The following is a 22,868-nucleotide window of genomic DNA, read 5'->3' on the forward strand; positions in this document are numbered from 1 at the left end:
CGCGAACAAGTAAACCACTTAACGCGTGTGGGCGGTATGCGACTTACAGTGAAGCGCAGTTATAACGAGGTAGCGAGCGTCGGGAAAAACTCAGAGCATTGCCGGCAGCCTCTGAAATTCCTTTGGGTATCATCTGGAAAGAGGCCAAAGCAGGCAGCTCCATGTTGTCGGGGAACATGGAGCTTATAGGTATATATGTAGAGATGTCGAAATAATGCACGACCGGCGGGAAGTGGGAGTGTAGTGTGATGATTGATGTGCGTTGGCAGCAGGCAGACGCGCCCCACAGCTGGGCCTAGAAGTGAGCGAGTCGCCAATGTTTGATGCGCGTTGTGACTGGTTAGGGTGCGGGCCTAGAGGCCTGTAGGCTACAGGATAGGACTTGGATTTTGGCGGTGGTTTGGCTTGCTGAGTCATCAGCGCCATGCCGACATGTGCCACAGTGCCAGACGAGATCAATTAATTGGACTGCCCGCCTACCTTCTCAGCTCACACCCCTAGCTTACGCCCAAAGCACACCCCCACCACGGAACGTTTTCAGACCCAATATCAAATTGACAGACGGCATCAGTCCTGGGCGCCTCAAGTCGATCGCTCCTCAACTATTCCTACAAATCATGGCGGCCCCATCAACATCCCAACTTCTGCCTTTGGGTGCGTGTCTCTGTCTCTCATCGCTTCCGCTTTCGCAAACATCACTCATCAGACTAGGAGGGGCGAGCTAACCGTACCGCAGAACTCATCGACAAGTGTGTCGGCTCCAGGATATGGGTTGTCATGAAAGGCGACAAGGGTATGAGAAGCAACGCAGATGCAAGCAAAGTCGGCTGAAGACTGACTATGATTGTGTGCACAGAGTTTAGCGGTACTCTGGTGGGCTTCGACGATTACGTCAGTAAGTAGGAAGCAGACGAAGTCGTCCCCAACGCGCTTCAACAACACAAGACTGACATGAGTATCAGACATGGTGCTGGAGGATGTAACAGAATTGTACGGAGAAAGACTTCATCTATCCAAGCAGCGTATGGAGTATGCTGACAAATACGTCCAGTGACTATTCTGGAAACCACACCAAGCTTACCAAGATCCTGTTGAACGGCAACAATATCTGCATGGTTGGTCTTCCCAGTTTCTCTCGAGGAACGCATAGAGTTAACGTCCGTCTAGTTGATTCCTGGTGGCGAGGGCCCGGTGGCAACCTGAACAGCTACAAACTTGGTTGGAATGGTAGGTAAAGTCGGTGGATTACGGAGTTGCTTCAACAGAGTCAAGTTACGGCGGGATATCAGATGAAGGCGTCGGCCAAACAATGACGAATTAGACATCCTCTACCTGGAGTCGACAACGATTGAGAAGACATGGCCCCAAAAATCCGGCCTGCAGTGGCCAAGATGTATTGCAGATGATTTGCTACGCCATTTGGCCTGCAATTAAGAATTTTGTAACATGCAGCATCCTGTATTACCTTTCGTGGACACTGTTCAGTTCCGTGCCATAACGCCGATCCATTTTGCAAAAGCCAGAATTTCCCACGAACACAAGAACTCCGAGGCGACCCATGTCAGTCCTGGCGTGGCTACAACATCAGGAGCCATTGGGTTGATTGTCCTGGTTACCAGCAGTGGCCATGCGACGTAACTCGTACTCGCGGGTGAACTCACGGCCGAGTTGTCCGTACGAGGCTATAAGTTGCTTACACACCTCAATGAATACCTCGCGTGGGGTGACCGTACCGTCGGTCTGAACGCGGATCATGAGCTCGGGGACGTTAGGATGCGCCACTGCAACACATAACCTTAGCAATCTCGAAATGTGACAGGATCTTTAGGCAAGACAAACCCTTATACCCGGCCATGTGCACCTTCTGGTGCATCTTGAGATGCTCGCTGATAAGGTTGCCAAGAGTGTGGTCCTCCTTCATCAAGATGAAATCCGACGTGCTGGACATGCCTGACCACAGTAAGTTGAATGCCAAGTGGCCGCAGTGTCAGATATGACGTTTTCCTACCAGCATAGGGCTTCTCGGTGATCTTCTTCTCGTCATCGTTGAGCAAGAAAAGCTCGAAGCTATGTTCATAATTAGCTGAACCGTGTACAATATCTGATTGGTAAGAGATGATTGTTCGAACTTGGGGTCAGTATTGTCGTGTTTGGGATTGTTCATCTTGAAATCAACCGGTAGACGATCGCTGTTCCGCTTGGATGGCTGATCGCGTTCAACTGGAAGATGATTGTAATTCCACTTGGATGACTGGCAGTCGATGAATTTGACAGAGATCTCTCCTTCTCTGATGTGTATGGAAGGTAGGCACGAGGGAAAAGAACGAGTGCCAAGTGACCCAAACAATCCATGCCAGTAGAGCCCCAAAGTTGCATCCGTTGGGGAAACATCCTGCAGCATTTGGGAAATCGATTCAAGTGAAGCTGCGATGGACCTTGGGAGCCAACTTCCAGACAGCTTCCCCATCCGTCCCCCCATTGTGACATTATCTTCAAGCTCCCTCCCAAAAGGGAATAAAACCATGAACTGGAGCTGAGAAGAAGGGGGGAAAGCCCAGCTTGATTTGATAATAGTTACTTACCGATCGGGGGCGTTCATGGTGTTGGTTTAGGCCGAGATCAACTACCGAAACCGAGGTGCTGAAGCAAATGTGCCTCGAGGAAAGCTTCCAAAAAAAAAGGATAGCAATAAGACTGGAAGCAGCGAGGATTAGGAATTAAGTGGGTTTGGAAGGCAATAGGACCAAGTTGCTAAATCAAGACCTCAAAGCACCAGTTGTGTCAAGTGGTGGTGATGGAAATGGTCATATAGCAAAGGTGGTTGTCAAGAGATGGATGCAGATGAATGCAGATGACAATGAAATCGAAGGTACATTGGTGATATAGAGATGCCTCTGCTAAGCGCAGGTACGTACCAGGCAAGACAGGCGGTTAGTAGGTTGCGCCGGGTAAACTTCGGTAGAACAAACCTCCGCCATATCCAGGGGAACATGTTATCTTTGAAGGTTAGGTTGGCCGACCACGGGCCTCGTTCATCACACTCCACAATCAGAGGTTGAGTACATAGGTAGGTACAGTTTGTGTCGCAACTTTTGATTCGTTATTCATGTTAAATACTAGCCAGCGCTTATGAGCGTGCGGTTTCTCAGATATCTGCCGGCAGGAAGTCCGTAACCCATTCAAAGCTGTGCGTTGAGGGGCATGTCTCATAAACAGAAAACAGATCTAGGAACAATGCACCCAGCACCCAAGTAATGTTGTCACGCCACCTAGTTGTCATTCAGGGTGCTTTCTTGACTATAAATTTCGACTCCGAACGCCATCTCCAAGAGACTGCCATTCCCAATGCATTCCACATTCATCCATCATCATTACAGACTCACCGTGACCGTCATGTTGTTACTGAGAACAAGGAGCACGGGCGGTAACTCATGGCATAGCACCTCAATGTCTGAGAGATACTTCAGGCTAGCCTCCTCATTCTTGCTCGTTCCTTCGTCCGGTATTGGCAGGGTGGTCAGGATAACTGCGCTGTCGCCACTGTTCTGTCTCATTAGTTCATTGAGGATCAGATGCTGGGCCCGGCTGGGCAGATCGTTGAAAGACAAAGGCAGGCTCTGTATCGAGTATGTTGATCGCGCATCTGCATCCGATCTCGTGCCGAACTCGTATGCCTCTAGAAGCTCCGGTATATGGAGATGCAGGTCGGGAAAGGGGCTCTGAGAACCAGAGTTTCTCCGCGATCGCATATCGTGCGCATGGCCTTCGGGCTCAGCGAAGGTGAGACGTTGCCCACCACCATCATCATTCTCTACCAAGGTCTGGGCACAGGACGACTCGAGAATCGGCCCATCGAAGATGCTCGTGACATTGGTGGTCTCTCCGGCTTGGGGGTGCGCATGCCTTCTGGCTCGCAAAAGCTAATACTAGGCCCTGTGCCACCTTCATCTTCATTTGTCGTCTCGGAGCTTCTGATGGTAGGTAGAGGATTGGTAGAGGCCTTTCGGGAGTTTGCCGCCCGTCCTGGTTTTCTAGAGGATGTAGAAGTGGATTCTGCTGCCAGTGACGGAGCGGTCAGAGTTTGCGAGCTCTCGACACTTGGAATGGACACATTCGCTGTTTGGCCAGCTTTCTTGTCCAACGAAGCTATAGAAGATGACATTGTACCATAGCCAGACATGGCAATCCCACTGTTCTGTCGCGAGTGGTGTCCCTTTGCTCTCTCCGATTTCCTCGATGCCTGCGGACTCTGCATGTCGCCAAGACTTCGCCGCCGGTTGACATGCAGTAGTGGACGACGCGAAGGCTCAATATCCTCTGCATCGCCTTCGCTCACCACAGTGGCCACGTCGTTGAAATCAGCATCAGACGAAGATGAACTGGCCCCATCTTCATCCTCGCTATAATAATATTCTTGTTGCGGCACTTGTTCGTCCAATATATTTGATTCGAGATGTTGAGTATGGATGCCGAAGTTCACCCCAAGTTTGGCGATCTTGGAGACCGTCGGCTTCTTCGGAAGTTCCAGCAATTCCTGCAGATTCATAGCTTGTGCCGATATATCTTCGTTGGGGCTCCTCGGGTTGGAGCCACGCCGCCGAGATATTTCGAGCATGTTTTCGAGTGAAGCCATTCCCGCCGAGGGGGACATCTGTGTCGTTTCCTGTCTAATTCTCTGGAGCTCTTGCCACCACTCGTTGTCTTTGAGAAGCTGGTTCACAACAAAGTTGTTTTCTTGACTTTTGATCTTGCCATTGACGATGTTCTCGTATGTCGTCAACTCCCCCGAAGCCAACCAAAAGACGTGAACCTCGGCCTGGATCCTGAGCTTGTCGAGGAGAGCTTTAAGACGTGCTTTTTCTTGATCCACTTCATTCTCATACTCGACAAATACTAAAATTCGAAGTTGGTAGACTTGCTTCCAATTTGGTACGCTGGACAGGATGTATCCGAGTTGTAGAATCAAAGTGTCTATGACAAATGTAAGCGTCCGCAATGATGTGGTTTCATAGACAAAAAAAAAAAACCCCAAAGCAATACCACTTACAAGTGTCAAAATTGGTCGTGCGCACACTCTTCCCCTGAGCCGTAATCTCGGCAGACATCTGGATAGGCCATAGATCGATGTATTTTTTCGTATTCGCGCCGTCTTGCCGAGGGGTCTCCAGGGATTGGAAGTTCTTGCCGATGGCAACGTTCAAACGATGCCGATGAGCTAGATCTTCGACTATCGTCATGTAGCTTACGACTGACATAAGGCCTTCTGTCCTGATAGCATCGGTTGGGAGGAAGCCCTCAAGGATGCGAGCTGACGTGTCTCCACGACGACGTCCGGGCCTCTTCCCCTCAGCCTTTTCACTCAGTTTTGCCTTGAAAGGAGAAGTCGGTACTTCTGGGAGACTCGCCAGTGGTTTCGACCTTCTGAGCTCATCCATGTTATAGAAGCCAAGAATGACAATGTTTGGTCGCATGCCGCCGAGTCCCGCAGAGAGGATTAGATTCCTCACACCCCATTCGATTGATGGAGACATCGTGAGCTGCACGAAAGCCTTAATTCTCGAATACTCGGTAATATACTTGGTCCACGCGGCTTGTTGTAGCTTCGCCTCATGGATTCCAGTATTGAAATCATCTGTTACGATGACATGGCCCAGGATATATAAAGATCCTTTTTTCATGGAATTACAGAATTGAATAAGGCGGGTATGGTGTCTCGGATCGTTAATGAGTAGTATGATTTGCGGCCTCCAAAACTTGATATGCTCCGGCTTGAGACGGAGCAGATACTTTCGTACTTGATGGTAAATCAGATTCTGAGATACATCACCCCAGTGCTTTGGCGGAGACAAGTAATGGATGAGTAAAAACAGAAAAATGAGAAGGCAAATGGCCGAGGCAGCATATGTTTCATCAATGAAGAACATGGCGGCAGCTGAAAGGATACTACCGACGAAGGCCGACTGCCAGTTGAAGAATTTGAAGGCTGGGCGGAAGTTGGGAGCTGACCCGATCTTTAAGAGGAAACAGGCCAGATTCATGACAAAAAAGGTCATCTGTAATGAAATACAAAAATTAGAAGGTAGCACAGCCTAAGATTGGTGATATCTCTCACCTGGTATCCCATCGAGATAAGGGTGGCAATCTGATTGAGATCAGCAAAGAAGGCTATCTGAGCAATAGCGTATGTGATCAGAACGGCGTTAATGGGTTCATCACCATGCTTGGTGCCTTGACCGAAAATAGAAAGACCAGGAAGGAGCTTGTCCCTCGACAGAGCCTGAAGAAGTTTCGCGGAACCGACGAGACCCATGAGGGCAGAGAAGAATGTAACGGCACATTCGCCGGCGAGAATCAGCGGTGACCACAAATTTGTAATGGAAATCACATTGATCTGGAGAAGAAGAGACTCCCGCGTGATGCTTGCTGCCATGGACATGATCACTAATAGATAGAGTATCAGAGTCGAGAACATGGACCATAGAGTCCCCTTGGGAATGGCTTTGCTGGGGTTCAACAGATCCCCTGACATGGACGCTCCCGCAAAGATACCCGAGGTAGCTGGGAAGAGGATCCCGAAGAGCTCTCTGAACCTGTCCAGCGACGTGTGATGCAGTGTCGGAGAATTGGGGTGCAGGTTGGAAAGCAATGTCTGAGAACTCAGCCCGGTGAACTCGACATCTAGTTGATCATCTTTGAATGGAGACCGAGCGATTGCCGATATGGGAATGCTGAGAATGGCAACCGTTAGGATGACAAGCAAGCCGTTACTGGCACGAGAGAAGGCAGCGCTCCCGCGAAACACAGAGCAGTGCAGACGACTAGAGCACACGTCTGCATCAAATAGCCTTGCCAATAGCCATCGGGTATGAGAGACCCAAGATTGAGCTTCAGGCAGTCGATCAGACCAACCACATTCATGGCAGTGTTGAGCACCTGCGATAGGTAAAACAAGACCCCAATCGACCCACCGAACTCCGGCCCCAAGGACCTGGAGATGAGATAGTACGCACCGCCGCCCTTGACTTCGCCATTTGAGGCGATGGCAGAGAGGGAAAGAGCGGTTACAAGATCGATGAAATACGCAACAACCAGCAAACCTGATCATGTCAGCCACCTATACATCGTCATTCAGGGGTTTGTTAGGGTTACACGAACCTAGGATGCCAAGTAGTCCGATTCGACCAAGAATAGAGCCGAAACGCAGGAACATCAAAATGCTCAGAATGTTCAACACGGTTGGAACATAAACCCCGGAGGCAACTCCGAGCTTCGACTTCTTGGCCGATACCGATATTATCTCCACGGTACCTCCCATTTTGTCGGTACGGGACTCTAGGGGCATGTTGATTCGTACTGTTCCTCAACCCGTCCCTCAGTCAATTGGTTGGGTAGCTAGCTGCAGGATATGACGCATATTCGACCAGCGTTAACACAGTTTGGGCCTGCAGGACCATGGGCTATAAATTGTAGACTGCAAAGCGGGAGAGGAAAAAAGCAAGGAGACGGGAACAATCAGCAGAAGCAGAAGCAGAAGCAGAAGCAGAAGCAGAAGCAGAAGCAGAAGCAGAAGCAGAAGCAGAAGCAGAAGCAGAAGCAGAAGCAGAAGCAGAAGCAGAAGCAGAAGGAGAAGCAGAAGCAGAAGCAGAAGGAGAAGCAGAAGGAGAAGCAGAAGCAGAAGCAGAAGGAGAAGCAGAAGGAGCAGAAGCAGAAGCAGAAGCAGAAGCAGAAGCAGAAGCAGAAGCAGAAGGAGAAGGAGAAGGAGAAGCAGAAGCAGAAGGAGAAGCAGAAGCAGAAGCAGAAGGAGAAGAGAGAAGCAGAAGCAGAAGGAGAAGGAGAAGCAGAAGCAGAAGCAGAAGCAGAGAGCAGAAGCAGAAGCAGAAGGAGAAGGAGAAGCAGAAGCAGAAGCAGAAGCAGAAGCAGAAGCAGAAGCAGAAGCAGAAGCAGAAGCAGAAGCAGAAGCAGAAGCAGAAGCAGAAGGAGAAGCAGAAGCAGAAGCAGAAGCAGAAGCAGAAGCAGAAGCAGAAGCAGAAGCAGAAGCAGAAGCAGAAGGAAAGTCCAGCTTGGGCAAAGAAGTGAAGAAGACGGTGATCAAGTTTCGCGAGCAATAAAGTTGGAGAACTGGCGTATAGGGACAGTGGGTTGTGCCTATGGAATATCGCCTCCTCCAAGGCCCCAATTGCATTGCCTGTCTGTTTGAGGAAGCATGAATGTGAAGGATTATATCGGGAAAACCGACTATGTACAATGCAGTAGTGTATGCGGGACAGGAGGTGCAGCATCATCCCCCGCACGCCTCCCCACGATAGGCCTGGGAAATTACTGGGCACCGCCAGAAAACAGTGGCACGCAGCCAGCCTGCAGCCCAGAGCCGCCATGCCAATCCGTGTTGGCGGGGTTTAGATCCCTCCCGCTCGCAAAGCTCGGCAAGGGCTAACCAAGCCTTTCCCGACGTCATCTTCCATGGTGCATTCGAGCTGCTTGGCGAGCTGCTTGGGTAGAGACTGTCATGAAGGCGGGGGCCATCGGGGCATCTCCAAGTCAATCAGTGAGGTCCATGTTCACTGACTCGAGCACCCTAAACATTTTCCATTCGTAGTTGGACTCATATCTGACCGCCATGCTTGGCCAGTACCTTTCCGTATTGTATCGAGTATGCCTTTAATCTACAACTCGATAGCCAGAAGCCCCCTAAAAGCATATCGGATTATATGGCGGAGAGGCTTGCGGCAGCGAAGCAAGATCCAACTCTATCTTGCAGCGGCTATGTCACATGCTGCATTCATTCATCGAAGAAGAGATCAATATGAAAGGGCTTTGGTAGCAACCACAGCTGATATACCAGGTTACGATCTCCTGTCTCCTAATACTGTTGGGAACACTGAGTTCCACCCAGAGTAAACAGGTAAACAGCAATATATACTTATAAGAAGATAGATCATGGGCGCACAGTCAGACTCGTGTATGTCTTGAACCTAGCTTCGGTTGATGGTGTAGAAGCATGCTGCCTGCTGATGTTTGCTGATGCTGTAGTGGCTCGGCTCTAAGTCCTCCGGGCACCAATTGCATGTGGTGGGGGTTGCGTTGGTACTGGGTCTTCACTACATGTAACCAACATCAATCCTGATGGGAGCACAGATCGTGGAAAGCAACATTGGTTATGTGTAGTTTAAGAATTGATATTGTTTTTTCCCCCCATTCAGTGAATCAGATTAAACATGACGATGGGAATACGACCGAGCGGCTAGGCATGTACGTCCCCCATGTCGGCAGTAATGCTGCTGACTAACGGGCGTTCTAATGCTAATGCATGCGTCCAATCGACTGGCCAAGACAGGTAAAGATAATGCAGCACCTTTTTAGCGTCTGGTCATGGCTGGCATTTAGGTGGGCGTATTTCATCACCTGCCTGACTCGGCCACTGCAAAGGAGGCCAGGGTCTCGTGAGTGCAAATCATCACAAGGGGCCATTCCTCGCCAAATATTGATCTTTCACTCCTTCAAACCCGTTGACGAGAATCGCCTGGTCAGTCCAGCCCTACCGTCCTCTTCGTGCCTACTTTTCAAGCCCTTGGAACCTTATCGTGGCCGAGATAACTAAAGCTCCTGTGGCGCACTTGCTGGTCCGTCCTGGTTGATACCGCCCGCATTGACTTTGGCGTCCTCAAGGCGGTAATTGCCAACCCAGACCACGCGGCTATAACCTCCGACTCAGCCTCCAGGTCCTGACGAGATAGCAAACCGACCTCCGACACCCTCGATCCATTTCCGTCGAGCTGCTCGCCGCAAGTTAGAAATCCGATCCGATAGTCAACATGGCCACTCCTGATCGGGGTCGGAGCTCCCCATTCGTACAGCCCATGGCCTCGTCGCCAGGCGGCTCTTTTCGCGGCCGTAACTATGGAACCTCGCTCCCTCGCGCTGACGCGACCGCTCGTTTGGCCTCGCCTGTGCCTTCTGGCGCCTTCGGTGCCCCTTCGCAGAGATCAGCTTCCCCGGCCCCAGCAAACGAAGGCGAGGGCTCGGAGGATCTGACACCTCTGCCTGGCCCTGCCCAAGCGGGTCAGAACACCGGTCCTGGCGTTTCAGCGCTTGCTGCCGCCTTATCCAACTCCGTGGGCACGTCACCGCCAAGATTCGGTACACCACCAGTACGATCGGCTTCGCCTGCTGCAACGGGGCAGCAAGTCCAATCCTCAACGACGCCCACCAACTATGGCTCATTCGATGCGAGATCAAGGTTCCTACAAGGGGGTGGGACCGGTGCCTATGAAGACCCTGAGATCATCAAGCGACATCTGGTTCAGCCCTCCGATGCCTCCGATGCGGGTGGCTTCGTGCCCAACGAAGACTCAGTAAAAGGCAAACAGCCAGGGGAAAGCACAGAGCCTGATTTCGATGAGGACGAGTTCTCGAGTTTGAGACTTCAAGGCGGTGATATCACTCGCCCCATCTACAAGTGGACCGAGGAAGCCGAAGGTCGCAACCGCCCCCAACGTAGCAAGAGCTTCAGTGTACCTCGCCCAGAGCCCGAGACCGAAGTATTCGACATCAACACCATCAAAGTTCCTGGAGGGTTCAGACGTAACTACCTCCGGAGAGCTGCCAGGAGCCCTTCAAACAGCCCCGAGGATCCGGAGGTTGGTCGTGCCTCGAGGAAGCAACCTCAGTTGTTCACCACCAGTTTCCTGGAGTTCTTGACTATCTATGGGCATTTCGCTGGTGAGGAGTTAGAAGAGGATGACGAAGATCTTCTTCCAGGCGAGTACTTTGCTTCTGGTGAAGAAGACGAGTATGAGTCGGACGAAGGAAGCGATGACGACCACGAGCCAATGGAAGATAGCACCTTGTTGACACCCTCGCGGCGTAAGAGGAGACGGAAGTCTCGCGGCGGTAGTGGTAAGAATACACCGATGAACGCTGCCTTGCTCTTGCTTAAATCGTTCGTCGGCACCGGTGTTCTTTTCTCCCCCGGGCTTACTTCAACGGAGGTATGGTGTTCAGCAATGCTGTACTACTTGGGGTGGCAATTCTCAGCTACTACTGCTTCGTGCTGCTCGTCACTACTCGTCTGAAAGTGGAGGGTTCTTTTGGTGACATCGGTGGCATCCTGTACGGAAAGTGGCTGAGGACGTTGATCCTCTTCTCCATCGTCGTCAGTCAGTTGGGGTTTGTTGCAGCTTACATCGTCTTCACGTCGGAAAACCTACAAGCGTTCTTCCTTGCCGTGACCGACTGCCGCGCAAACATCCCCGTTACCCTCCTAATCATCATCCAAATGGTCATCTTCCTCCCGTTCGCACTGCTTCGCGATATTGGTAAACTTGGCTTCACTGCTTTGATTGCTGATGCTTTCATCGTCATTGGTCTAGCCTACCTTTTCTACTACGATGTTCTCACACTTAATGCCAACGGGCTCGCAGACATCATCCTTTTCAACGAGAAAGACTGGACTCTATTCATTGGAACAGCCATCTTCACCTTTGAAGGTATTGGTCTCATCATTCCTATCCAAGAATCGATGAAGCAGCCTGCCAAGTTCCCCAAGGTCATGTTCTACGTAATGATTATCATCACGCTTCTATTCACTGTCATGGGTGCCATCTCGTATGCTGCCTACGGCTCCAAGACCGAGACGGTAGTGTTGTTGAACCTACCGCAGGACAACAAGCTCGTGAACGGCGTGCAATTCCTCTACTCGCTTGCTATCCTCCTTTCTACTCCTCTGCAGATCTTCCCTGCCATCAAGATCACTGAGAATGCACTCTTCACCCGGAGTGGCAAGTATAACCCCTATATCAAGTGGCAGAAAAACGGATTCCGTTTCTTGGTTGTGTTTATGTGCGCCCTCATCGCCTGGGCTGGCGCTGATAACCTCGACAAATTTGTGGCATTGGTTGGAAACTTCGCTTGTATTCCACTAGTCTACATCTACCCGGTAAGTTAACCCAGATCATGGATATTGTGACGGCTTCACTAACGAGATGACAGCCCTTGCTTCACTACAGGGGCGTGGCTCGAAGCCGGCTCTGGAAGGTATCGGACATATGTCTATGCATTTTCGGCGTCATCGCCATGGCTTATACGACCACGCTGACGGTCATGAGCTGGGCCAGCTCCTCCGGCTCGGGGTTGCCCAAGTATTGCGACACTAAGAACTAGACTTACTAGTAGCCACACCAAGCCAGCTACTACTGCTACCATTTCCTTTGATCTCCTTGCATAACTATCTTTGCATCAGCAGCGGGAATAACGGCATTTGAAGGTTGTGAGATAGAAGGTATACTCAACACGCATAGATTGCAAGCAGGTCGAGAAGCCAATGCTGTTCGGGTCGTATTATTGGCGTTGGATACTCCATATTGCGTATAACTACTTACATAGTTTGTTTCCCTTGATAGAATAATCAAATCAGATATTTCATTGAACGATAACGCTTCATGGGAGCTCATATTGCTGTGCCCTAGCCAACCCAGTAGAGGTCAGAGCTGAGTAAGCTGTAGACCGTACAAGCTAGCTCCGCCTGGGAATACAACTGAAACGCTATCTGTAAACCTTTGTCGAACAATGCTCATTCTGGCCCGCCCTTCCGGCAGGTGGTGGTCTACCTGTTTCCTCGGTTCAATGACAACTAGGGGCCCCGAGGTGCAATAGCACTCTCAGAGGTGCAGGGTTGGATTGCCCTCTATTTACAGACAGCCCAGGTCCATTTGCCCATGCCTGTCTACCTTGGAAGAAAGAAAATGCCCTTTAGCTGGGGGTAGGGCTCCTGACGATCCCATGGCAGGTCTTTCCGCCCGTTCTGCTCTTTGTTGTTAGTCGAGAATCTCCTCGTACAATTGGCACCCGACAAAGAGAGACGGGGCCCCTTGTTGGGCTTCCAAACTTCCTACGGCACCCTGATCTCGTGTGTCTCCCGGCTTGAAGCTATCATTCTTTGTCGTCGAGGTGCTTTGCGTCATGGGACCGACCCAATCTCTTTTTTTCTCTTTTCTCCGCTTCAGGGCTATATGCTGCACTGTCAAGTCATCCGTTCATGATGGGGAGGAAAGGAAGGGGAAGAAAGACCATATTGGTCATCCTCTATAGTTCGTAACTTGTTGTTGGTTCTAGTTTGACAATTACAGATGAGATTATCATGGATTTTGCTCTCCTTCCCCCCTTCCCGCTCTTCTACACTACAACATAGGGAAAAGATATTATCTTTGGTGTTGTCCTTTTTCTCTTAGTCCTGGGCCTTCATTATATACTCCTTATACCGGGCCCGTTTTATCTCTGGATGGGGGTTTCTTGTTTCTCTTAGAATAATAATATGTACTCTTTCTCTCTATGAACTTCTCTGGCTCTCATTCACGAAGTGAATTTTGGTTCTTCAAACTCTTCAGTCTAGATTCATTCATTACTATTCTTTGACTTCTTCTACTAGCGTCTTTTCATGATCATTGCTGTACTGCCTTCGAGAGACTGGTTCTCTTCGTCTACCAATCATTTTTAATTCTTCGCCCATTGCGACCAGCGATCAGCGACCAAAGTGAGCTACGTGACTCGCGAACAGCTTTCGCCCCTGATGCATCACGCACGGAAAACCAGCATTCATAAACGCTTCCTCCGGCGTTCAAGCAGCGGCAGCAAGGCTCGTAAAGGTAGCATGGCCATGATGGGTGGTGGCAGTACGAGGGTTACGAACGATGGATCCGGCACGCAAGCTGTTGCGGTTGATCACCAGCACTATTACCGCCGCCACCATGCTATAGCTGGAGCATCACAGCCTCAGGTCCAGACAGCAGTACTTGGGAATAGTAGTTTGGCAGACCTTAGATCCCACAAAGCACCACAGATATACAAGCACAAGACTCCTTATTCGTTCACACAGGTACAGCCCCCTACAAAAGTGACCGGCATCCGTCACGCGGGCCCGAGGCACCCAGTAATGACGCCGCTAGTAGCTGACCACCACCTTGAGCGGACCGAACGTAGCCCCAGAAGCACTCGAAGAAGGAGCCCCGACAGAACTGGCCACCGGGAGCGGCAGACCGAGTGCAGCAGCCCCGGTGGTACCCGAAGAAGCCCCCGCGAAGCCTCGGCGCCCAACTTCTCCCGCAAGACAACACCAAGTCCGCAGAAGGGCAGGAGCCGGTCCAACTCCAAGACAAGCGACATGCCCGCCAAGGTCCGCGAGGCAGAGGAGCCTGTGAGCTCCCAGGACGGGGGATTCATCTTACAAGCTAAGACGTACCAACCCCTTGGCCACAATACTACCGTCATCTCCAGAATTCAGCCACAGACCTCACATTTCTCGCCATCTACCGAGTCCGAGTCCAGTGGCATCCTCTCAACCCCTTCCAACCGCACGATGCGAACCTTCTCGTCCCTCAACACCACACCAAGCCAGACACCGGTTGAGGCAGAATTCAGATCGCCGGTTTCGAAACATGGAAGCAGCAGCAGCAGCCATGACCCGCGCGAACGCTCGTTGAACCCATCGCACGCGTTGTCGCTTAACAAGGCACTTCCTCTCCTCCCCGCCACCATACATCAGCCAATTGCCCCGGAGGAGGCTGAAACCACGGGCCAGAAGAAGCCCCTGGCGGGACACTGCGAGCCCGTTCCGAAACAACAGGGGAGCAGCAGACGTGCTATCGGCTCGCCTTTCCCGCCCAAGCAGCCCCTATCGTCGGCCCTGAATGCCGCACCGCCTGTACCCGCCATTTCGAATAATTCCAAGCAAGAAGCCAAAGCCCATCCCGCTACCGTGGCGGCGTGCGATGTCAGTATACTAGGGCTTAACCAATAGGGGAATTGTACAAAAGACGACAGAAGACGGGAATTGGCAGAGATTTGACCACTCCTTTATCAACGGCAATATCAATGGTTCCCCCTAAGGTTGACAATGCCACGACCCCAGGTCATCATGAGAAAGGGGCAACAACTCCATCATCTCCAGCAAGCATAATTGCACGGCTAGATCTACCACCTCTGAACACCCAGGGCTCGAAGGAGAGCCCCTCGCGTAGTAAATCTCCTTCTTCTCGACAACGGAGTCCTCTTGGATCTTCTTCTCACTCCGTTCGAAGCGAAACATCCTCTATCGCCTCCAGGAAGGCCTCCGAGGGGGCAGTGTATTTCATTATGGCACTAACCCCCACTGGCCAGAAAGCAGAGTTACAAGACGTCCAGCTACTAGCGCATAAGGTTCCGGAAGAGCATAAGGCGGAGGGAGATCTTGAGCCAAAAGCAGACCAATTGAGGGAAAGTATAGAACACGAGATGCAAGTGCTTATACAAGAGGTTGACACCGTCGTCTGGGTTTTTGGTACCGCCAGGGCGCGGCGGGCCAAGAAAGGTAACCGGCCGGAGGAGATAAGAGACTCACGGAGCGTCGAGCATCTGAACCTGAGCAGAGAACCCAAGGAATCCAGAAACTTGTCGCGCCAAGAGCCATCACCGTCCAGAGTCACGAATAATCAGAGCGCGCTACAAAGAAGAAGCGCCTTGTCTCGGGCGTCGCGTAGAGATACGCCGCCTACGCCGCCACCTTCGTGCAGAACGAGCAACCGGAGTGAGATCTCAAGGCTTGACCAAGGCTCGCCGAGTAAAGGGGGCCGCGAAGAGGGGAAACGATTCCATGCAACGAACCGTGGCCCCGGCTTTGAAAGATATAATGGCAGAGAGGTTTGAGGCTCGTTGGGTGATCATAATGGCTATCATGGGGTCTTTGTATTTATACCGTGGGAGCGCTGGGCGCTCCGTCACGGGCTTCGATTTGTACGAAAACACATTTGTTTAACAGCGAGCTTTTAATTAGCAATACAGAGCAATTGACTCTTGATTGGACTTAACTGTCTTGACTTCTTTATTCATGCACACGCCGAAAACGCCCGTTCAGAAACATCTCGAATTTCACCCAATTGTGCCAACGCCATGCCATGAATCTTTGCTTTTTTCAACCAACCGCCCGTTGCCTCTTTCCATCCTTGGGTATCGTCTATCGCAGGGTCTACTCGGCCTCGAGCGCACTTCCATCTCTCCTACAGAAACATTGGGGTTAGAACATAAGATCGCAAATGACGACGCAGAGCTTTCTTTCGCAGCAAAGTGCGAGAAATGACGTAGAGGGCCGGGCCGGGCCGGGCACTTACGGGATATACACGTGCCCCTCGTCCTCGATAGCTGAGCGTATCTCGTCGGGCAATTGGCCGGAGACCTTGGTAGCGTAGACGCCCTGGACGTAGTTGTCGAGGCGCTGCCACTTGGCGACCCAGGACCTGGACGGGTTGGCCAGGGTGATGAGGCCCTCGAAGACCTGGCTCGTGCAGCTCTCGATGGCTTCGGTGTCGTTCTTGAGGTGCAGGAAGTCTTCGCAGTTGGGGCAGCCTTCGTGTCGGAAACGCTGTTGATGGTGCTCGCGATCAGTCTCTGTGTGGCAAGAGTGCCCATGCTTGGCAAGCAAGTCAGGGGAAGAAAGGGAGAGGACGAAGACGTACGCTGGTGGTCATGACGATGGAGCACACCATGCAGGCGCGAAGGTAGCGGTGCTGGCCCGGCGGCACGAAGTTGTTAGCCATATTGCCGGATGTCTTTGCCCTTTGCCCTGTTTATCCAATAGCCTTCGGTGTCGGTAGTGGTGAGTTTCTCGGTCTGGTCGGACGGGCGCGAGGATTGTCAAATGGGGAAGAAAGAGCTTGGACGGGATTGTAATAGTGGCAGGAATGTTGACTATCGCGTTTGGCAGCTGCGGCTGGTTGCGGCGACTCTACTTAAGGTTATCGATAAGCCTTGTTGCCGAGAGGAATCCCTGAGCTAACCTAGCACAGTACGTACCTTTCCCTTCCTCCCCTAACCCACGTTTTTCAGGGCGCTCTCTCTTGAACGCATTAGCTCGTCCAGCTTTCCGAGAAGGGATATATATCACTTGCATCTATTCTTGCAAACCAACATGGCCGAACCAGGCGACAAATCGGTGCTGGCTACAGCCAAAGCCAAGTCGCAAAAGTCCCACGAGCTAGCAAGCTGTGTCATAAAGGAGCCCCTCTTCTCATACGCCCATCTGCAAGTCCTGAATGGCAATCCGCTTCAGGAGCCCATAGAACTCGATGCCCTCCAGGTGCGGTCCTACTGCACGGCGGCGCTCCAGCAGTTCCTTGGCATTGCAGGCACAGCAATTTCTATCGACATACTCAAAGTCGACGGATCTGACTGTTGGCTGAGGATTCCGCGAGACAGCTTGGGCGCCTTTTCTGCAGCCATTACCGCCTGGCGTGGAACAAACGTAAACGGCGTGCACACCACATTCCAAATCAAAGGCTGTTCAGACTGGCTAGGCAGTCTTGTGGGCCAGGTCGGGCAAGACACCCTATGGAGCAAATGAAACAACGTCTGGTGACTTAACCCGGCTTCCAGCTCAGGACATTGAATGGAGAAATTCTAGCGAACCTTGGAACCTAAGAGCTCTCTGGGCCAGATACCTCTCCGGTACTATGGGGTATGTACATGCAACCATTTTGCACCCTGACACCATATTCCCCCCCTAAACGCCAATGCTGTGATACGGAATAGCTCTCCACTGTCATATATGCAGAAATGCTAGGCTATTCATCCCAACGATCATATTGATCTTGCCATCCTGTATATCCGTCTACATCATTGACGTAATTGAGCTGTTCGCATAAGCCTAGTTGAGTTATGTTAGCTAATCAGTCCCATAGATGTCCAGCTGTAGAGCCTACCATGGGTTTGATATTGGGATGCGGCACGGCATCGAATTGGTTGAAATTCAACTTGTAATCTGGGCCGACGTTGATGTATGCGCCGCGGTTCTCCGTTTGATCGCAGTACTTGGGTGCGGAGAAGACTGACATGGGGTTAGTTTGTCACGCTTAGAGAGGGACGAAAGGGAACTCACCCGTGATGCACTTTCCGTTGTGCTCCTCCTCGTATCCGTCCATGCGCACTTCGTGGCTTCGAATGATGGCCTCCAAGCCATTCTTGTCACAGAATCGCTTGGTCACATCCGGTCCAAACTGCATACCGACACCGCGCTTGCTGAGGGCCTCGGCCAGGCGATGTCTGGGGATCTGTCCACAGCATCTCCATCATCAATCCAGCTTGGCCGGGCTGTCTCTGCGCGTGTCTGTCTAGCTTCCGAATGTCGTCCAGTGTGATGTTGTCATCTGAGAAGAGACCACCGTGGAGCACAAGGTATTTGTCGCCTACCAAAGTCGCCAAGGGCAATGCGGAGAAACTCTCGGAGAACAACTTGAAGACACTGCGGAATTGTTAGCATCCCGTATAACCTAGGGCTAGTTAGGGGTATATACCGCTCGTTATATTTGGCCTTGCATTCGCCTTCGAAGCCGTACACCTTGTTCATGTTGTCCGTCTCGTGGTTACCTCGGTTAAGGTACAGACCCTGAGGCCTAAGCCACTTGTAGGCATAGAGTAACAAAGCAATTTCGGTTGACCACGAACCGCGGTCAACGAAGTCGCCGTTGAAGAGGTACCAATGCTTGTCTGTTGGCTTGCCATTGAGCCTGAACAACTCCATCAAGTCGTAGTATTGGCCTGTTCCTCCGGGTTAGCGCAGGTGCAATCCGAGTGCATTTGGCCGACTTACCATGAGTATCACCACAGACGGTAAGCTGGACATCGTCAGGGATCTTCATTTCCACCATAGTAGCTTCGTCGTAGCAGATCTTCTTGACAGCGATGACGATCTGGTAGACAAACTTCTTGTGTATCTTCTTGCCCTTCTTGAACCGCTCCATCATGTCATCGATGAATTCCTGTGTCATCTCGTCGCCTTCTAATTTGACACCGTCATAGTCCGGCTCGATGGCTATAGAGTCCACGTCCAGGCCTTCGGCAGCGGATGGCTCGTCGCCGACTTCGATGGCGGCAAAGAAGTTTAGTTGGCGCACAATCTTTTGGCACTCGGCGAGTTTGAGTTTGGCATCCTTGTTATTCGGGTCCAGTCGAACACAATCCTTGAAGTCCTGGAGGGCATCTTTGGGTTTGAGAATGGCAGCGTAGGCGACAGCGCGACGAAAGTAAGCCTAGGGGATTATATGTTAGTCGCAGCGATTGCAGAGGGCCACGAACGCAACGTACCTTGACGAGTTTGGGGTTGAGTTCAATGGCTTTGGTAGCATCTGCAATAGCATAACCATATGCCTCGGACTTAATGTTGGCCTGCAGTTAAATTGTTAGTCACACGAGCAATCCTCATGGTCGTACTGAGCGAAGGCGGGGCAAGCATTGCTATATATCCATACCTGAGCTCTGTTGGTGTAGAAAGTCGGCTCTTTGTCGTTCAATTCTATGGCCTTGGAATAGAGATCGATAGCTTTGGGCCAGTCATGGGCCGAGAAAGCTTTGTTGCCATCGTTCTTGAACGCGACAGCCTTGTCGATGGCCGAAGTCATGTCGATGGGGGGGGAAGCCTGCGAACAGGACGGAAATGTAGGTGATGTGATAGTTGTAGCGGGTCTTGGAAGAGAACAAGACGAATGAAGATTACAAGAAAAGGGAGCCAGAATCTGCGAGAGGAAACAACGAGGCCAAGGGCAGAGTTGGCACTGGATTGTTTTTGGAATTTGCAGGCGGCTGAGCGACTGAGATTTGATTCACTACGTACTTGAACCTAGCAAACAGAGGAATATTATCGAAGCAGGACGACGTCGAAAGCGGCGAACGCCACGCCGAATAGGTGGACAGGGAATCTGGATCTCAAAGGCGATAAAACCCCAAGCGGAGCTTATCTGATTCGAATCCATGCCCGCTAGGAGTTTTAAGGACTCTTAGGACTCGCTCCAGTCACCAGTGGCAGCCTAGAGACGGCAGTCTAGCTTGTCAGGGCTCTACTTGGTCATGGTCTCGACCTTTTTCTTCTTTTCTTTTCTTCTCGGCGTTAAGCATTGGCGATTGTTTCTGCCGCACAACAGCTCTGTAAGTCCCTGGCCTGGGTCCACAGCGGGGTTATTTGGACTTTTGAAGTAAGTGTTGAGCGGATTGGCCTAGTACCGCTTGATTGATTTTATTTATCTGCAGCTCTTATTCCCCGTTCGGATCATTACCGCCAACAACCTTCCTCCTCTTCTCTTTTTTTTTCAATGCGCCGTCTAGATTGCCTTGGTCTCTTGATTTACGTGGTTGACGAACATGTCCGAGGAGCTGAAAGACGAAGTTGAGGCCATCAACTCGATATACGGCGAAGGGTGCCTAGTGCAGTCAAGCGAGGATTCCCACGTGTATATCTTGACGCCCCTGGAGAATCCGTCTCGTTGCGCATTGAATTCCCCCAGGATATCCTCAAGAGCCTCCCGTTGTAATCAGCACTAATAGTACCGGCGATCATGGGAAGCGCGGAGATGCCGCCAGGGAGCTCGAGCTGTTCAGGGAGGTGGTTGGTTCCGTCTATGAACCCGGCATGGTCTGTCTTTTTGATGCCATCGAGGAGCTAAAGAGGAGACTGGAGGAGTTCGCGGAACTTGAGCAGCTTCAACATGAGGAAGAAGCTGCTGCTGCAACACCTGAGGTGGCGGATGAGCCGTCTCGGCCCCAGGCACAGGACCCCATGGCTATCGCAATGAGCATCCAAGAACCTCCCTGGATCATCTCGGACCCTTTCGTGGAGCTCAAGTCGGTTTTCGTAGCCCGTTGTGCTAATGTCTCTTCCACAGCCGAGGCTGAGGGATTCTTGCAGCACTTGCTCGCGACTGATAAGAAGGTTCGCATCGCCACACACAACATCACCGCTTGGCGCATCAAGGGGCCCAACAATACGTCTTTCCAGGATTGCAACGACGATGGCGAGACCGCTGCTGGCGGGCGTCTTCTACACCTGATGCAGCTTATGGATATCTGGGGCTGTATGGTGATCGTAACGAGATGGTATGGCGGGCACAAGCTCGGCCCTCGGCGGTTTGCTTTGATCAACCAAGCCGCAAGAGATGCCTTCGTCAAGGCCGGATTCCTCCTGAACCTTCTGCTGGCAAGAAGAAAGGATCCGGCAAGTAACCGAGTTCCTAGTAACGGCGCTCTTGCTGTACAATCATCTAGCACTGTGAGACTCGTGAAGGAAGTATCTACTTTTATTTGCGGCCGTTACCCCACACCAACCACTCCAAACATCCTGGTCCTGGTCGGGGATCAACAGCTGCCTCGGCTTCCACGCGCTACTCCCCCAGCTTTCCCCCAACTTGGACCCCATCCCTTGCTGCATCTATAAAAAGTGCACCTCGAGAAATTTTGGTTGCAAGAGACAGCAACTCTACTTTAGTTTTGTGTCTGTCATAGCTAGAGTCTCCTCTCAGTGATACGATTGACCCAGCATGGTCAACCCACCACCGCTGAAAGGGCTTAAAGTCCTAGAATTTGCTGGTCTTGCTCCAGGTAATTGAGAAACCATCCTGGTCACAGTTGATCGTTGCTCATGAAGCGTAGGACCCTTTTCCGGCCTTCTTCTCGCGGATGCTGGAGCCAACGTCTTGCGCATTGACCGAGCCATCCCAGGCAAGACACACACCGCCGGCGCCGAGGCCCCTCCCACTGGCGACCTGCTTACGCGGCGCAAGTCTTCCATTGCGGTAGATCTGAAGATACCGTCCGGCGTTGCACTCGTCAAGGAGCTAGCGAAGACGTCTGATATCATCATTGACCCCTTCAGGCCCGGTGTACTCGAGAAATTGGGTCTTGGGCCCGATGTTCTGTGTGCCGCAAATCCCCGCCTCGTCTACGGCCGCATGGCAGGCTTCCGTAGAGACGGAAAGTATGCTGCAATGGCTGGGCACGACATTAACTACCTTGCTGTGTCTGGTGTCTTGTCGATGCTCGGGCGGCGAGGGGAGAAACCCCATCCGCCATGGAACATCCTGGCCGATTTTGCAGGCGGCGGTGCCACGCTGTTCCAGGGGATCCTACTTGCCACAATCTCCCGAGAGAAGACAGGAAGGGGCCAGGTCGTCGAGGCCAACATGGTGGACGGCGCAAGCTACCTCGCCACGTTCCCGCGACAAGCCCTCAAGACCCCCATGGTCTCCGAGCCGCGCGGCGGAAACATGCTCGACGGAGGCTGTCCCTTCTACGACACGTACGAGACGAAAGACGGCAAGTACGTGGCTGTCGGGGCGCTCGAGCCACAGTTCTACTCTGCTCTGGTTCGCGGCCTCGGTCTCAGCGACGACTGGAACCAGACACGCGCCGACCGGGGCACCTGGCCGGAAATGGCGAGACAGGTCGAGGCCGTCTTCAGGTCCAAGACGCGCGCGGAATGGGAGAAGGTCTTCGACGGCACGGATGCGTGCGTGACCCCCGTGCTCGAATACCCCGAGCTCGAAACCGACCCGGGTCTAGAAGGCGACCAGCGGCCCAATGTCACGCTGCGCGACACCCCGCTCCTGGCCGCTCACCAGAAGGCGACAGACCCTGTCATGCAGGGTCAGGGCGATGGGTGGCCGGGAAACGGGTATGAAAACCAGCCCCTCCTTCCCGGCCAGGACGGCGAGGAGGCCTTGCGTTCCTGGTTCGGCCTCGGTAAGGAGACGGATTATGGCGTGCAGAAAGGGGGGCTTGTGCTAAAGCCAAGGTCGAAGTTGTAGTTCTTCGTAACAATTGCAACACAATGCTGCGTGTTAAAGCCCCATGCCCTTACGGATAAAGCATATAACCAAATCCGATGCTGCGGTGAAGGCTAGTTTTACAGAATAGGATCTGTTCGCCCCTTAAGATAGGGCTAAGTGCAGCTCGTAGATTTAGCGGCCACCTAGATGACCAGCTAGGATTCTATTCCCTTGGTTGCCAAGTACGGTCCAAAGACTGGAAAAGAGTCGATGTTCCAGTTTAGTCGTGAGCTTCCTACCTTTTAAATATATATG

The 22,868-nt window shown here is 51.9% G+C and overlaps 10 protein-coding genes across 10 annotated transcripts; 6 read left to right on the forward strand and 4 right to left on the reverse strand.

Annotated features, from left to right (window-relative positions):
• Nucleotides 1-617: 617 nt before the first annotated feature.
• On the forward strand, nucleotides 618-1,203 carry PG994_009199 (U6 snRNA-associated Sm-like protein LSm5; the record flags this gene model as incomplete). The annotated part of the gene is made up of 6 exons (XM_066860608.1): nucleotides 618-654; nucleotides 737-793; nucleotides 857-895; nucleotides 963-990; nucleotides 1,052-1,115; nucleotides 1,168-1,203. The coding sequence occupies 6 exons, from the start codon at nucleotides 618-620 to the stop codon at nucleotides 1,201-1,203; spliced, it is 261 nt and encodes an 86-aa protein (XP_066714197.1).
• A 381-nt stretch (nucleotides 1,204-1,584) lies between these two features.
• PG994_009200 (DNA-directed RNA polymerase) lies at nucleotides 1,585-2,599 on the reverse strand (the record flags this gene model as incomplete). The annotated part of the gene is made up of 4 exons (XM_066860609.1): nucleotides 1,585-1,781; nucleotides 1,840-1,950; nucleotides 2,009-2,067; nucleotides 2,583-2,599. 4 exons carry the CDS (start codon nucleotides 2,597-2,599, stop codon nucleotides 1,585-1,587), a joined length of 384 nt encoding a protein of 127 aa, XP_066714198.1.
• Nucleotides 2,600-3,371: 772 nt separating this feature from the next.
• PG994_009201 (uncharacterized protein) lies at nucleotides 3,372-7,342 on the reverse strand (the record flags this gene model as incomplete). Its single annotated transcript, XM_066860610.1, has 6 exons — nucleotides 3,372-3,886; nucleotides 3,943-4,971; nucleotides 5,048-6,053; nucleotides 6,113-6,818; nucleotides 6,875-7,097; nucleotides 7,156-7,342. 6 exons carry the CDS (start codon nucleotides 7,340-7,342, stop codon nucleotides 3,372-3,374), a joined length of 3,666 nt encoding a protein of 1,221 aa, XP_066714199.1.
• PG994_009202 (uncharacterized protein) lies at nucleotides 7,341-8,076 on the forward strand (the record flags this gene model as incomplete). The annotated part of the gene is made up of 2 exons (XM_066860611.1): nucleotides 7,341-7,388; nucleotides 7,471-8,076. The coding sequence occupies 2 exons, from the start codon at nucleotides 7,341-7,343 to the stop codon at nucleotides 8,074-8,076; spliced, it is 654 nt and encodes a 217-aa protein (XP_066714200.1).
• Nucleotides 8,077-9,812: 1,736 nt separating this feature from the next.
• PG994_009203 (Vacuolar amino acid transporter 3) lies at nucleotides 9,813-12,159 on the forward strand (the record flags this gene model as incomplete). The annotated part of the gene is made up of 3 exons (XM_066860612.1): nucleotides 9,813-10,953; nucleotides 10,989-11,935; nucleotides 11,989-12,159. The coding sequence occupies 3 exons, from the start codon at nucleotides 9,813-9,815 to the stop codon at nucleotides 12,157-12,159; spliced, it is 2,259 nt and encodes a 752-aa protein (XP_066714201.1).
• A 1,495-nt stretch (nucleotides 12,160-13,654) lies between these two features.
• Nucleotides 13,655-14,791, forward strand: PG994_009204 (uncharacterized protein; the record flags this gene model as incomplete). Its single annotated transcript, XM_066860613.1, has 1 exon — nucleotides 13,655-14,791. The coding sequence occupies one exon, from the start codon at nucleotides 13,655-13,657 to the stop codon at nucleotides 14,789-14,791; it is 1,137 nt and encodes a 378-aa protein (XP_066714202.1).
• A 1,341-nt stretch (nucleotides 14,792-16,132) lies between these two features.
• PG994_009205 (uncharacterized protein) lies at nucleotides 16,133-16,562 on the reverse strand (the record flags this gene model as incomplete). The annotated part of the gene is made up of 2 exons (XM_066860614.1): nucleotides 16,133-16,387; nucleotides 16,482-16,562. The coding sequence occupies 2 exons, from the start codon at nucleotides 16,560-16,562 to the stop codon at nucleotides 16,133-16,135; spliced, it is 336 nt and encodes a 111-aa protein (XP_066714203.1).
• A 371-nt stretch (nucleotides 16,563-16,933) lies between these two features.
• PG994_009206 (uncharacterized protein) lies at nucleotides 16,934-17,365 on the forward strand (the record flags this gene model as incomplete). Its single annotated transcript, XM_066860615.1, has 1 exon — nucleotides 16,934-17,365. The coding sequence occupies one exon, from the start codon at nucleotides 16,934-16,936 to the stop codon at nucleotides 17,363-17,365; it is 432 nt and encodes a 143-aa protein (XP_066714204.1).
• A 267-nt stretch (nucleotides 17,366-17,632) lies between these two features.
• On the reverse strand, nucleotides 17,633-19,418 carry PG994_009207 (Metallo-dependent phosphatase-like protein; the record flags this gene model as incomplete). The annotated part of the gene is given in 8 exon segments (XM_066860616.1): nucleotides 17,633-17,668; nucleotides 17,724-17,848; nucleotides 17,900-18,063; nucleotides 18,080-18,262; nucleotides 18,315-18,558; nucleotides 18,611-19,049; nucleotides 19,105-19,185; nucleotides 19,269-19,418. The coding sequence occupies 8 exon segments, from the start codon at nucleotides 19,416-19,418 to the stop codon at nucleotides 17,633-17,635; spliced, it is 1,422 nt and encodes a 473-aa protein (XP_066714205.1).
• Nucleotides 19,419-20,154: 736 nt separating this feature from the next.
• Nucleotides 20,155-22,592, forward strand: PG994_009208 (uncharacterized protein; the record flags this gene model as incomplete). The annotated part of the gene is made up of 3 exons (XM_066860617.1): nucleotides 20,155-20,270; nucleotides 20,338-21,008; nucleotides 21,439-22,592. 3 exons carry the CDS (start codon nucleotides 20,155-20,157, stop codon nucleotides 22,590-22,592), a joined length of 1,941 nt encoding a protein of 646 aa, XP_066714206.1.
• Between the last annotated feature and the right edge of the window lie 276 nt (nucleotides 22,593-22,868).

Source organism: Apiospora phragmitis (assembly GCF_038363925.1).
Source record: "Apiospora phragmitis strain CBS 135458 chromosome Unknown utg000008l:1.0-3514335.0:1.0-3519231.0, whole genome shotgun sequence".
Taxonomy (NCBI): Eukaryota; Fungi; Ascomycota; class Sordariomycetes; order Amphisphaeriales; family Apiosporaceae; genus Apiospora; species Apiospora phragmitis.